Consider the following 14,405-nt stretch of genomic DNA (forward strand, 5'->3'; position numbering starts at 1 on the left):
AAGAAAGAAATTCCATAGCTCTTAGCCAAGGCACTTGAAGGCATAGATGTCAAGAGAGAAGTGAAAGAAATTGAAGGATGTAGGGTTTCAGAATAATTTATGGCACTCACAGACTCACACAGACAAATAAACTAGGAGCAGGAAAAGCCCACAGAACCCTCCAAACTTCTTCTTCCACTTAATTATCTTCATTGTGAGCTTCACTCTTGAATTTCTTCTACCAACAGTAAATTTCAGCTCCATTGCTTATCAAATATTTGTGCCTTTCTTAACAAGATCTTCTTCAATGACTCTCTAGAGGGAGTGGCTGAAGCAAGTGCAATAACAGCATTTAAAAGACATTGGACAGGTACATGGATGGTAAATACAAGAGATTCTGTAGCTACTGGATATCCAGAGTGACACACATAAAATGCTGGAGGAACTCAGAAGGTCAGACAGCATCTATTGAGGGGAATAAACAGTTGACATGTTGGGCCATGACCCTTCATCAGGACTGGAAGGAAAGGGGGCAAGAGCCAAAATAAGAAGGTGGGGGAGGGGAAGACTACAAGCTGGCAGGTGATAGGTAAAACCAAGTGAGGGGGGAAGGTGGGTGGGTGTTGGGTTGAAGTAAGAAGCAGGGAGGGGATGGGTGGAAAGGCAAAGGGGTGAAGAAGAAAAGAATTTGATAGGAGGGAACAGTAAATCATGGAAGAAAGTGAAGAAGGAGGGGAACCATTGGAAGGTCGAAAGGTTCAGTTGGTGTTCAGACCAAACATCAGAATGGGGAAGAAATGTGATCTAAGTGACTTTGACTGTGGAACGATTGTTGGTGACAGACAGGGTGGTTTGAATGTCTCAGAAACTGCTGAACTGGAATTTTCACACACAACAGTCTCCAGAGTTTACAGAGAATTGTGTGAAAAGCAAAATAACATCCAGTGAGTGGCAGTTCTGTGGGTGAAAACACCTTGTTAATGAGAGAGGTCAGAGGAGAATGGCCAGACTGGTTCAAGCTGACAGGAAGGCAATCGTAACTCAAATAACTACACGTTACAACAGTGATGTGCAGAAGAGCATCTCTGAACATGCAACAGATTGAAGCTTGAAATGGATGGGCTACAGCAGCAGAAAACCACACTGGGTTCCGTCCCCGCACCTAATAAAGTGGCCACTGAGTGTATCTTGTCGTCTCAGAGTATCTGCTTCACAACTTACTTTCCTGCCTATCTTTTTATGATCTGCAAATTTAGAAAATATACCATCATTGTCTTTAACCTTTTATGTAGAAATCAAATTCCAGAAGTCTGCAATTATCAGAAGTCAAATTCTTGTAGGATATATAGGATGCTGTCCAAGTTGCATGCCATCTTGGACAATGTCTCCCATCCACTCCATAATGTACTGGTTAGGCACAGGAGTACATTCAGCCAGAGACTCCTTCCACCGAGATGCAACACTGAGCGTCATAGGAAGTCATTCCTGCCTGTGGCCATCAAACTTTACAACTCCTCCCTCGGACTGTCAGACACCCTGAGCCAATAGGCTGGTCCTGGACTGATTTCCACTTGGCATGATTAATTTATTATTATTTAATTATCTATGGTTTTATATTGCTCTATTTCTACACTATTCTTGGTTGGTGCGGCTGTAACGAAACCCAATTTCTCTCGGGATCAATAAAGTATGTCTGTCTCTCTGTCTGTCTGATTGGCAGGAGGCAAAGAATGGGAACAAAGGGAGCCTTTTCTGGCTGGCTGCTGGTGACTAGTGGTGTTCCACAGGGATTTGTGTTGGGACTGATACTTTTTACGTTATATGTCAATGATTTAGATGATGGAGTTGATGGCTTTGTTGCAAGGTTTGCAGTTGATATGAAGTGGAAGGACTGGTAGTTTTGAGGAAGTAGAGAGGCTACAGAAGGGCTCTGACAGATAAGGAAAATGGACAAAGAAGTGGCAGATGGAATACAGTGTCGGGAAGTGTATGGTCATGCACTTTGGTAGAAGAAATAAAAGGGTTGATTATTTTCTAAATGGAGAGAAAATACAAAAAATTGAGACACAATGGGACTTGGGAATGCTTGTGCAGGATTCCCTAAAGGTTACTTTGTAGGTTGAGTCTGTGGTGAGGAAGGCAAATGCAATGTTAGCATTCATTTCAAGAGGACTAGAATATAAAAGCAAGGATGTAATGTTGAGACTTTATAAAGCACTGGTGAGGCCTCACTTGGAGCATTGTGAGCAGCTTTGGGTCCCTTATCATAGAAAGGATGTGATGAAACTGGAGAGGGTTCAAAGGGGGTTCACAAAAAATGATTCCAGGATTGAATGGCTTGTCATATGAAGATCGTTTGATGGCTCTGTGCCTGTATTCACTAGAATTCAGAAGAATGAGTAGTGACCTTATTGAAACCTATCAAATGGTGTAGAGTGGATGTTGAGAGGATGTTTCTTCTGGTGGGAGAGTCTATGACCAAAGGACACAGCCTCAGAATAGAAGGACATCCTTTTGGAACAGAGATGAACAGGATTTTCTTTAGCCAAAGAGTGGTGAGTCTGTGGAATTCGTTTGCCACAGGCAGCTATGGAGCCCAAGTTTTTGTGTATATTTAAGGCAGAGATTGATAGATTCTTGATTGGTCAGGGCATGAAGGGATATGGAGAGAAGGCAGGAGATTGGTGCGGAAAGGTAAAAAGTGGTAACACAGGTAGATTAGGTCGTATAGAAAGCTTTTTGCACATTGACCTTCATAAATCAGAGTATTGACTACAGGAGATGGGTTGTTACGTTGAAGATGTTGGTGAGACCAAATTTGTAGTACTGTGTGCAATTCCCACAGGAAAGGTGTCAATAAGATTGAAAGAGTACAGGGAAGTTTTACAAAAATATTGCTGGGACTTGAGGACCTGAGTTACAGGGAAAGGTTGAATAGGTTAGGAGTTTATTCCCAAGAGTGTAAGAAGGGAGATTTGATAGAGGTATATAAAATTCAGAGGGGTATCGAAAGGGTAAACGCAAGCAGGCTTTTTCCACTGAGGGTGGGTACAGACAACATTTAAGAAGTGACTAGATGACCACTTGAATCACTTAGGTAATAGGACCTAAAGATCTGGGTGATGAAGTTAATACAGGTAGGTGCCTACTGGTTGGCATGGACCAGTTGGACCAAATGCCCAGCTCCTATGTTGTGCAATTCTATGATTGCAGGTGTTTGACACTGTGAGGCAGTGGCTCCACCAGGTGAGTCACTGTACCACCTATAAAACCCTTGGACATTGTCCATTAGAACCAAGTACCATCAACCTGCAATTCCAACTATGGGTGATTGTAATTCTCCCAAATTCCTCCTTCCCTTCCTATTCCTAGTTTTGGAGATATTATTAGTTGCTTGAAAACTGCGTCCTATCTTGGAGTATGGTTGAAATAGCAGCAGTGATCACCTGCACCTCACTTAAGATAAACTGTTAAGTTTGTAGTTAAACAAATGTTTATACCTAGGTGTGAAGATTGTGTAACAATCAGCTTAATGACGTTTGAGTCTTTTTCAACTCCTCGGGCTGGTGGTTTTGGTATATTAGGCAATCAATGTGCCAAGTGCATTCTTTCTTTCTTTTCTTTTTAAATCTTTTTATTAATTTTTTAAACAAGCATAAATGAAACATGAATACAAAGTGTTTGAGAGTACATAACTAATATTTTAAGTAGACATTCAAATATATAATCATCAATATATATAGCCTCCCAAACTCATGGTATTTATGAACAAAAGAGACAAAAAGAGAAAAAAAAAACCCAAAAAAAGAGAGAAAGAAAACACTAACCAACATGGGCCATTGCATAATGTTAAATACATACAGTAGCGCCAATAACTCCGAACCTCCATCCAAATAATTAAGGATAATCAAAGTGAGGTTTAGGAAAAGACAATTTAACTCATATGAAAATGTTGAATAAATGGTCTCCAAGTTTCTTCAAATTTAACTGAAGGATCAAAAACAACACTTCTAATTTTTTCTAAGCTCAAACAAGAGATAGTTTGAGAAAACCACTGAAATATAGTTGGAGGATTAATTTCTTTCCAATTCAATAAAATAGATCTTCTAGCCATTAATGTAACAAATGCAATCATTCATCGAGATGAAGAGGATAAACGACTATTATCCACCATTGGTAAACCAAAAATTGCAGTAAAAGGATGTGGTTGGAGATTGATATTCAAAACTCTTGAAATAATACTGAAAATATCTTTCCAGTAGTTTTGTAAACAAGGACAAGACCAAAACATATGGGTCAATGAAGCAACATCAGAGTGACATCTGTCACAGGTTGGATTAACATAAGAGTAAAATCGAGCAAGTTTATCCTTAGACATATGAGCTCTATGTACAACCTTAAATTGTATTAGGGCATGTTTAGCACAGATAGAGGACAAATTGACTAATAGTAAAATTTTCTCCCACTGCTCAGTGGATATAAGACAATGAAGTTCTTCTTCCCATTCTTTCTTAATTTTTTCTGATATTTCTGGCTGTATTTTCATGATCATATTATAAATAACAGCTACTAAACCCTTTTGACAAGGGTTCAGAGCTAAAATTCTTTCCGTAATGTCCAATGGACATAGTTTCGGAAAAGACTGTAACTCATTGTACAAAAAATTTCTAACTTGCAAATATCTAAAAAAATGGGTTTTAGGTAAATTATATTTATTAGATAGCTGTTCAAAGGACATAATGCTATCATCCAAAAACAAATCATGAAAACATGTTATACCTCTTGTTTTCCATAAAAGAAAAGCTTGATCCATAAGAGAGGGCTGAAAAGAATAGTTAGATATTATAGGGCATGATAAAATAAATTTATTCAAACCAAAACATTTACGAAATTGAAACCAAATTCGCAATGTATATTTGACTATAGGATTAGTTATTTGTTTATTCAAATTAGATAAAGAAAAAGGTAGTGAAAATCCTAAGATTGAAAGTGCATTCTATAACTATCTCAGTATATTTTTAATTAACTCAAAATAAGCAAACAAACCTTGCTATTGATAATTGTAATTATTTCAGCAATGCTGCATTTACAATTTCATTCAATTATTAGCTATTTCCCAAGCTGTGAGAAAGAATTTTTATTTAATTGTTCTGCGATGCAAATTTATAGAAATTAAATAAGATTTTGGACAGCACAATTACAGATAATCCTCGAAGAGGAGCACAGCCTTGTCATGGTTTGTCATGCCTCAATGACCTGGAGAGCTATGTTGGCTGGAGTTTAGGGCTTTATTCCTTGGCTCTTGGTAGGGTCACCCATGCCAAAGAAGGTACAGTATATGGGATGCTTGTCTTCATTGGTAGGGTTTTGAGTATAAGGGTAAGGATGTTATGTAGCAGCTATATAAAACTGGGCTGCACTTGGAGTTCCACGGACCCCTCAGTCAATGGTAGGGGTCCATGGCATAAAAATGGCTGGGAACCCTTGATTTAGAGCATTGTGTGCAGTTCTGGTTATAGGAAGGATTTGGAAGCTTTGCAAAAGTTAAAAACGAGGTTTACAAAGATGCTGACCAGAAATAGAGGATATGAGTTATAAGGACAGGTTGCATAAATTTGTGTTGTTTTTTTTTTCTGGAGCATCCGTGGCTGTGGGGAGACATGGTAGAAGATTTTAGAGCTTTGAGAGGAATAGATAGGGTTGACAGAATCTTTATGCCAGGGTATAACTGTCAAATACACTTGAACTGAGAGGAAGTAAGTTTAAGGGAGATATGCAAGGCAAGTTTTTTCTACACAGTAAGTATTGGTGTCTGGAATGAGTTCCCAGGAGATTGGCAGAGGCAGAAATGATAGTGATGTTTAAGAGACCTTTAGTTGGATGTATGGATATGCAAGAAATGGAGGGAGTGGATTGTGGGCAGGCAGAACAATTTAGCTTAATTTTGTAATACACACAAGACGCTGGAGGAATTCAGCAGGCCAGGCAGTACCTATGGAAAAGAACAAACAGTCGATGTTTTGGGCCAAGAACTTTCTTCAGGACCGGAAAAGAAGGGGAGAAGTCAGAGCAACAGAGTGGGGGAGGGGAGGAAGAATAATAAGGTAGTGGGTGATAGGTGAAACTGGAAGTGGGGGTGAAGTGAAGAGCTGAGAAGTTGATTCGTGAAAGAGATAAAGGGCTGGAGAAGGAGGAATCTGATGGGACAGGACAGAAGACCATGGAAGAAAGGGAAGGGGGAGGAGCACCAGAGGTAGGTGATGGGCAGGTTAGGAGATAAGGGAAGAGAGGGAAATGGGAATGGGGAATGGTGAAGGGGGGTGCAATTACTGGAAGTTTGAGAAATCGATGTTCATGCCATCAGATTGGAGCCTATCCAGACAGAATACAAGGTGTTGCTCCTCCAGCCTGAGTGTGGCCTCATCGCCACAGCAGAAGGGACCATGGAATGACGTGTCGGAATGGGAATGGGAAGTGAAATTGAAATAGGTGGCCACTGGGAGATCCCGCTTTTTCTGGCGGATAGAGTAAAAGTTCTTGGCAAAGTGGTCTTCCAATCTACATCAGGTCTCACCAATATACAGGAGGCCACTCCAGGAGTGCAGGACACAATATGTGACCCCAAAAAGACTCACAGGTGAAGAGTCGCCTCACCTGGAAGGGCTATTTGGTGCCCTGAATGGTAGTGTCCCCTGCCCCCTTCACCATTCCCCATTCCTATTTCCCTCTCTCACCTTATCTCCTTACCTGTCCATCACCTTCCTCTGGTGCTCCTCCCCCTTTTCTTTCTCCCATGGTCTGCTAACCTCTCCTATTAGATTCCCCCTTCTCCAGCCCTGTATCTCTTTCACCAATCGACTTCCCAGCAATTTGCTTCACCCCTCCCCCTCCCAGTTTCACCTATCACCTTGCATCTCTTCCTCCCCTCCCCCCCACCTCATTCTGACTTCTCATATCTTTTTTCCAGTCTTGATGAAGGGCCTCAGCCCAAAACATCGACTATTTACTCTTTTCCATAGATGCAGCCTGGCCTGCTGAGTTCCTCCAGCATTTTGTGTGTGTTATTCTGATTTCCAGCTTCTGTGGATCTTCTCTTGTTTGTTGCTTAATTTTGTGTTGTGCTTGACACATACAGTATATTAAGGGCTCAGCAGTCTCATCTTATATTCTATTGTTCTATGTTCTATTTTCTGGCTTATTATCTCACAGCTTTTATGACCTGTGTTCATTCCTGACCTTGGGCCATTTTCCTTAGGTTTCTCCTGGGAGATCTGGTTTCCTATTTCATCTCAATGATTTGTGGGTTGATAAGTTAATTGCAACTCTAAATTACCCCTGCTTGTAAGAACATGCTAGAATCAGAGAGTTTAGTTAGGAAAAATGTTATTAGTGTAGGTTTAGTGAAAATGGGAAATTAATGTTTGATGCAGTGGGTCAAAGGACTTGTTTCCTTACTGTATAAGTAAATCTTTCATTCTTTTCTATTCATCTGTCAGTTGTTGGGATTGCCGGCATGACCATCACTGACAATCTAGCCTCAATTTCCTTTGAGGCGGAGATGGTTAGTGATCACTTTAAAAACCACGATTTAATCTTTTAGTTAGTTTGTTCCAAGTCCCAACCAAAAGTAACCACAATGTACACTGCAGATGCTGTGGTCAAATCAACACGTACAACACGCTGGACAAACTCAGCAGGTTGTGCAGCAACCGTGGAAACGAGCAGTGTTTCAGGCCGAGACCCTTCTTCAGTCCTGAGGAAGGGTCTCAGCCCGAAACGTTGACTGCTCATTTCCATGGATGCTGCCTGAACTGCTGAGTTCCTCCAGCGTGTTGTACGTGTTGACCCAACCAATAGTGATGCCTCTGGTACTTCTTCCACTAAAGGAAACCTTTTGCTCTTTATAAGGTCATTATCTATGGGACTTTATTTTGAAATTATGCTTCCTATACAGCTTCTGGTTCCTTAAGGTTGTTATCACCGGGGGTGACAGTGAGGATAATCTCCCACTATCTATTAAATGCTCTCAATGGCGTGCATCTCAAATGGCCTCTGACAACCAAGTCCAGCTCCTGGCCTTAACGTGTAGCTTAGCTACTAAGCCTGGTGGAACTGTTTCTACTGACAGGAGAAGGGACAAAGGTTGGTTACGGATACCTCAAAACCAGTTGCTTCAGACAAATGGGGCTTGTCAGCCATGGTTAGCAGCTTCTCTAGGAGAAGGAAAACTCTGATTTCAAACCTCTGCTGCCTTGTGGCTATACCCTCTCATGGGGGAGGCTTTGGGAGTAAACCCTGAGTGAAAAATCTGGAGTTGGAGTCCCTAAGGCAGTCCTACATTGAGCTCAACGCTGACTGGCAACTCCTGCAATTGGTGGCAAACTGTATCAGTGTCTGCCATTCCCTTGGATTCACCAGCTGCATGGAAAGTGGGAGGGGGGAGGCTGCTGCATGGACAACAACTTGCTCTCCTTATTTTACTGCCCTGGCTTAGACAGCTGTGACTTGATATCCATGGCTGACCCTGACCATTGGAGGTCCTCAATATACAACTTGTCTTACATTTCAAAGAAACATTTGTAGCTGTAAAGCGTGTTGAGACATACTGACCTTGAGAAATGTGTGGTTATACAGTAAATACAAACTCCTCTTTCTTGCTTTACCCTTAACTACTGCACCTTGGGCAATTTGAAGGCCACCTTACCTGAGCTTTCTGTGCTGTTCATTGCAGACGTTGTGTTGCTATTTGGAGCTACGGTGATGTCTTCATCTTCCGATTTCTGCTCTTTACCTGGCATTCCCAATTAAATAAATATAACCAAAATAGATTTATAAAAATACTAGGAAATAACAATTGAGATGGAAAGCATTTGTAGATAAGAAGCTAACTGCAAAACAATGTTATTGAGAACTATTCTGAAATTGTCTTCTGGGAGATAGAACCCATATGGTGGATCAGTGCAAAGCTACAGTACTGGATTGAATAACAGAAGCTAATTGAACCAAATTTCAATTTTCCTCAAGGAATACAACAGACCCTGAAGCTGCCTTTTAGGCCAGGGCTTATCTTTCCTTGGTCTTCCCTTCCTCAATCCACATACTTCGAAAGTTCAACCATTTAATTATTTAGAGTCATAACCCATAGAGCAGTACAGTGCAAAAACAAGCTCTTCAGCTCATGCCGAACTATTATTTTTCATGGTCCCAGTAACCTGCACCTGGATTTGATTTATGAAATGTTACATCCCTGGTAGCATCTTTCCTGAAAGAGCCAAGACAGTGATCATTGTCTGCTTAGCTCTGGAGAATCTCAGGAGTCATCCCAGTATATCATACCTTTCAACTAAAGAATAGATGAGATTGGATAGGGCTGATTTCACTTCTCTTCATGCAGTAGTGATTTAACCCATTGTGAATGCAAATATAACAGGGCTAATTTTAATTAACTCAAAGCAGTTTGTGGATACCTGTGATATTTTTTATTAATTCAATGGTTTCCTGGCTAGTTGGTGTTTATTGCTTGTCTGTAATTACACTTGTGAAGGTGCTGGTGAACTCCTTGTTTGAACTGTTTGGTGCTTAAGATACTGCCACAGTGGGTAAGGGCCCCAAGATTTAAAATCAACAATAATGAAGAATTGTTTTTTTTTCCACGTGAGCAGTATGTAAATTGGACAAGAACATTTAGTGTTTGATCTCCTTCAATGGGTTCAGTCCAAAACTCAAGGGACTTAATACCCAGGATGAAACAGCTTGTTACATGGCACTAAGGCTCAACATCCTCTCCTCCATCACTGGTAACTTTAGGTTGCATTACCATGCACCTGCTGCCAGTTGCAGATACGGTGATGGAACCTTGCTGCCATTCTAACAGGCTGCTCTGTCCTGGATATTAAGCCCCTTGAATTTTGGACTGAACCCCACTGAAGCAAGTCAAACACATTCCCTTCCCTCATGGTGTCCCTTATAGCTAGTAGAAAGGTTTTGAGGAGGTGAGTCACTCACAACAGAATATCCAGAACTGCTCTTATGCCCACAATATTTATGCAACTGAGTGAGTGACAGACATCCAGCATCACTATCTATTGTTGAATAATGAATGTGTGTTAGGAACATGCAGGTGCCTCTTAAATATGGTGTCATATTGAATCTATATGAGAGAAATCCCAGCTTTTTACGTGGGTGAGACAATCCAATAAACAAGGAGCATAAGGGAAGAAATTGACTCCAAGAACAATGTTTAACTCTTAACTGAGGAAAGTGAATGCTCAGAAGGTCTTTGTTCTGTGGAAAAGCAGAGTGAATTGTCACTGTGAATAATTAATAAAGGTGCTACAAAACTCAGTAGGTGGCTGGTGGTGTAGTGACAAGGCGAGCAGTCCGGGGTTCAAATCTGGCCGGCTGCTTGCACACTTTCCATCCATGCTGGGTTGAGCATTGAGCTAGCAACCTGACCTCACAAAAAACAGACACATGCTAAAAAAATGGAAAGTTTGCTGACTGATGCACCACAGGGCACGGGAAGGAAAAACAACAACAAAACTCAGTACGACGTAAGGTTATGCTCATATTTATATTTTGCTTATTTTGTATTATATGAGGTAATTTGGTCTCTCTAATCTACATCACACACAGAGTAATCCCATCAATTCCATTCCTCCCACTAACTTCTCTGCAACCTATTCCCTCTCATATGCACATCAATTTCACCCTGTTCATGCTCCTTATCGATTGACTGGGTTCACATGGGTTATGGGAGGAAATTGGAGCACCAGGACAAAACCCAGGTCATAGGGAGGACATTCAAACTCCATGCAACACCTTTACAAATCAGTATTGAGCAGAGTTCAGTGAATTGAGACAAGATCACCACGTTACTCTGTTTTGCATTTGAATTCCACATTATAAGCACAGTGACATGATGTCCTACCTTGGACAGTTAAATTCCAAGATTCTTGATGAAGATCCTGCTCTGTCTTCACTTTGCAGTAATAGATTCCACTGTCAGCAGCAACAAGTGATTCAAAATTCAGAGAAGCATCTCCATGGTCCCCTTTTCCAGATACAAAAGAGATATTCTGATTCCGAAGGGTTTTATAAACCTTTCCCCCAGAAAGTGTTATTATCTGCAGAAAAGGTAGGAATTACAACTTTAGGAATGTTTCACACCAACACCAACCTGCGTCTTCATTCATCTTTCCCTGGATTTTGGGATGATGAATGGAACAGACATTATTGAAAGCTAAAGGTACTCAGTCCAATCAGGTTCAGTAGTGATTTTCTTTTCAATCTTTCAAACCATTCAAGGAACTGCTTAACAATCAAGCTCCTTTATATAACACTATTCATCAATTAGACTTTATGATTTAGAACAATTTTCGATGCAGTGTTAAAGACTGAGTGGTGACCTTATAGAGTTGTATAAAATAATGAGAGGCATAGATAGGGCTAATGCACTCAGTCTTTTCCTCAGGGTTTGGGAATCAGACCAGCGGATATAGGTTTAAGGTGAGAAAGGAAAGATTTAATAGAAACTTGAAGACACCTCCATATGAACAATATAACACTAAAAGCCATAGGAGCAGAATTAGGCCATTTGGCCCATCAAGCCTACTCCGCCATTTTATCATGGCTGATCCACTTTCCCTCTCAACCCCGATCTCCCGCCTTCTCCCTGTATCCCTTCATGCTCTGACTAGTCAAGAATCTATCAACCTCTACCTTTGATATACCCAAAGACTTGGCCTCCACAGTCACCTTTGGCAACAAATTCCACAGATTCACCACTCTCCAGCTAAAGAAATTGCTCCTCATCTCCGTTCTAAAAGGGCATTCTTCTATTCTGAGGCTGTGTCCTCTAGTTTTAGACTCCCCCACGATAGAAAATATCCTCTCCGCATCCACTCTATTGAGGCATTTCAATGATGACACCCCTCATTCTTCTGGATTCCAGTGAGTACAGACCCAGTGTTATCAAATGCTCTTCATATGATGCCTTGCAATCCCAGAATCATTTTTGTGAACCTCCTTTGAACCGTTTGCAATGGGAGCACACCCCCTCTTAGATAAGAGGCCTAAAAGTGCTCACAGTACTTCAGGTGAGGCCTCACCAGTGCTTCATAAAGCCTTAACATTGCATCTTGCTTTTATATGTAAGACAAGCTTTTCACTGTAATAAACCAACACCATCTTTTTTTTTCCAAATACAGCAGGAAATTTGTTAGTGTTTTTGTTTCAAGCAAGGGGGGGGTTGATTTTCATGTTGCCGTTTGCGTGTTTTGGTTTTTTTTGTGCGTGGTGGGGGGGGGTCATGTTTTTCTTTGAATGGCTTCCATTGTTTTCTTTGTTTCATGGCTGTCTGGACAAGATGAATCTCAGAGTTGCATACTGCACGTATACTTTGATAATAAATGTACCTTGAACCTTTAATGAAATGAACTGCCAGAGGAAGTAGTTGAGGCAAGTACAATAACAACATTTAAAAGACAGTTGGACAGGTTCATAGATCATAAGATAAAGGAGCAGAAGTAGGCCATTTGGCCCATCGAGTCTGCTCTGCCACTCCACCATGAGCTAAACTATTCTCCCATCTAGTTCCAATTTCCGGCTTTTTCCCCATATCCCTTGATACCCTAACTAATTAGATACCTATCAATCTCCTCCTTAAACACCCTCAATGATCGGGCCTCCACAGCTGTATGTGGCAATGAATTCCATAAATCCATGACCCTCTGGCTAAAAAAATTTCTCCTCATCTCTGTTTTAAATGGGTACCCTCTAATTCTAAGACTGTGGCCTCTTGTCCTGGACTCACCCACCAAGGGAAACAGCCTTTCCACATCTACTCTGTCCAACCTTTTCAACATTCAAAATGTTTCTTTGAGATCCCCTCTCATTCTTCTATACTCTAATGAATACAGTCCAAGAGTCCAAGAAACTGCACACAGTATTCCAAATGAGGTCTCACCAGTGCCCCTTAGAGCCTCATCAACACCTCCTTACTCTTATACACTATTCCTCTTGAAATGAATGCCAACATAGCATTCACTTTCCTTACTGCCGATCCAACCTGGTGGTTAACCTTTAGGGTATCCTGCACTAGGACCCCCAAGTCCCTTTGCACTTCCAATTTTTGAATTTTCTCCCCATCTAGTAATAATCTGCCCGATTATTTCTTCTTCCAAAATGTACAACCGTACATTTCTCAACATTGTATCTCATCTGCCATTTCTTTGTCCACTCTCCGAAACTGAGCAAGTCTCGCTGCAACCTTTCCATTTCTTCAACACTTCCTGCTCCTCCACCTATCTTGGTGTCATCCGCAAACTTAGCCACAAAGCCATTTAATCTATAAACTAAATCATCGATATACAGTGCAAAAAGAAGCGGCCCCAACACTGACCCCTGCGGAACACCACTAGTAACTGGCAACCAACCAGAATAGGATCCCTTTATTTCCACCCTTTGCTTTCTGTCTATCAGCCAATGCTCCACGCATTCCAATATCTTTCCTGTAATTTCATGAGTTCTCATCTTATTAAGCAGCCTCTTGTGCGGCACCTTATCGAAGGCCTTTTGAAAATCCAAATACACAACATCCACAGCCTCTCCCTTGTCAACCTTTTTTTGAGATTACCTCAAAAAATTCCAAGAGTTTGGTGAGGCAGGATCTTCCCTTTATGAAACCATGCTGGCTTGGGCCTATCTTGTCATGCACCTCGAGGTATTTCATAACCTCGTCCTTGAGGATTGACTCCAATAACTTTCCAACTACCGATGTCAGACTAATAGGCCAAATAGGAAGGTCCAGAAGGAGCAAACGCGAGGAAATCTGCAGATGCTGGAAATTCAAACAACACACACAAAGTGCTGGTGGAACACAGCAGGCCGGGCAGCATCTATAAGGAGAAGCACTGTCGACGTTTCGGGCCGAGACCCTTCATCAGGACTAACTGAAAGGAGAGATACTAAGAGATTTGAAAGTAGTGGCGGGAGGGGGAAATGTGAAATGATAGAAGACTGGAGGGGGTGGGATGAAGCTAAGAGCTGGAAAGGTGATTGGCGAAACTGATACAGAGCTGGAGAAGGGAAAGGATCATGGGACGGGAGGCCTCGGGAGAAAGAAACGGGGAGGGGGGAGCACCAGAGGGAGATGAAGAATAGGCAGGGTGATGGGCAGAGAGAGAGAAAAAAAACAAACAACTAAATATGTCAGAGATGGGGTAAGAAGGGGAGGAGGGGAATTAACGGAAGTTAGAGAAGTCAATGTTTATGCCATCAGGTTGGAGGCTACCCAACCGGTATATAAGGTGTTTTTCCTCCAACCTGAGTGTGGATTCACACTGAGTGTGAGTGTGTCTACTGTCAAGATGAATGTCAAACAGGAGTACTTATTGTTAAGGGGACAACCACAGGGGTAATCTCTA

The 14,405-nt window shown here is 41.4% G+C and overlaps 1 protein-coding gene across 1 annotated transcript in view; it reads right to left on the reverse strand.

Annotated features, from left to right (window-relative positions):
• LOC140716709 (uncharacterized) overlaps positions 1-14,405 on the reverse strand; it is an 82,663-nt gene that overhangs the window by 17,721 nt on the left and 50,537 nt on the right. The window contains exons 5-6 of the mRNA XM_073029522.1: positions 10,910-11,105; positions 8,684-8,770 (exon numbers count right to left, since the gene is read on the reverse strand). Coding sequence (XP_072885623.1) covers positions 8,684-8,770; positions 10,910-11,105 — 283 coding nt within the window. The remainder of the gene's footprint in view (positions 1-8,683; positions 8,771-10,909; positions 11,106-14,405) is intronic.

Source organism: Hemitrygon akajei, chromosome 26, assembly GCF_048418815.1.
Source record: "Hemitrygon akajei chromosome 26, sHemAka1.3, whole genome shotgun sequence".
Lineage (NCBI taxonomy): Eukaryota > Metazoa > Chordata > Chondrichthyes > Myliobatiformes > Dasyatidae > Hemitrygon > Hemitrygon akajei.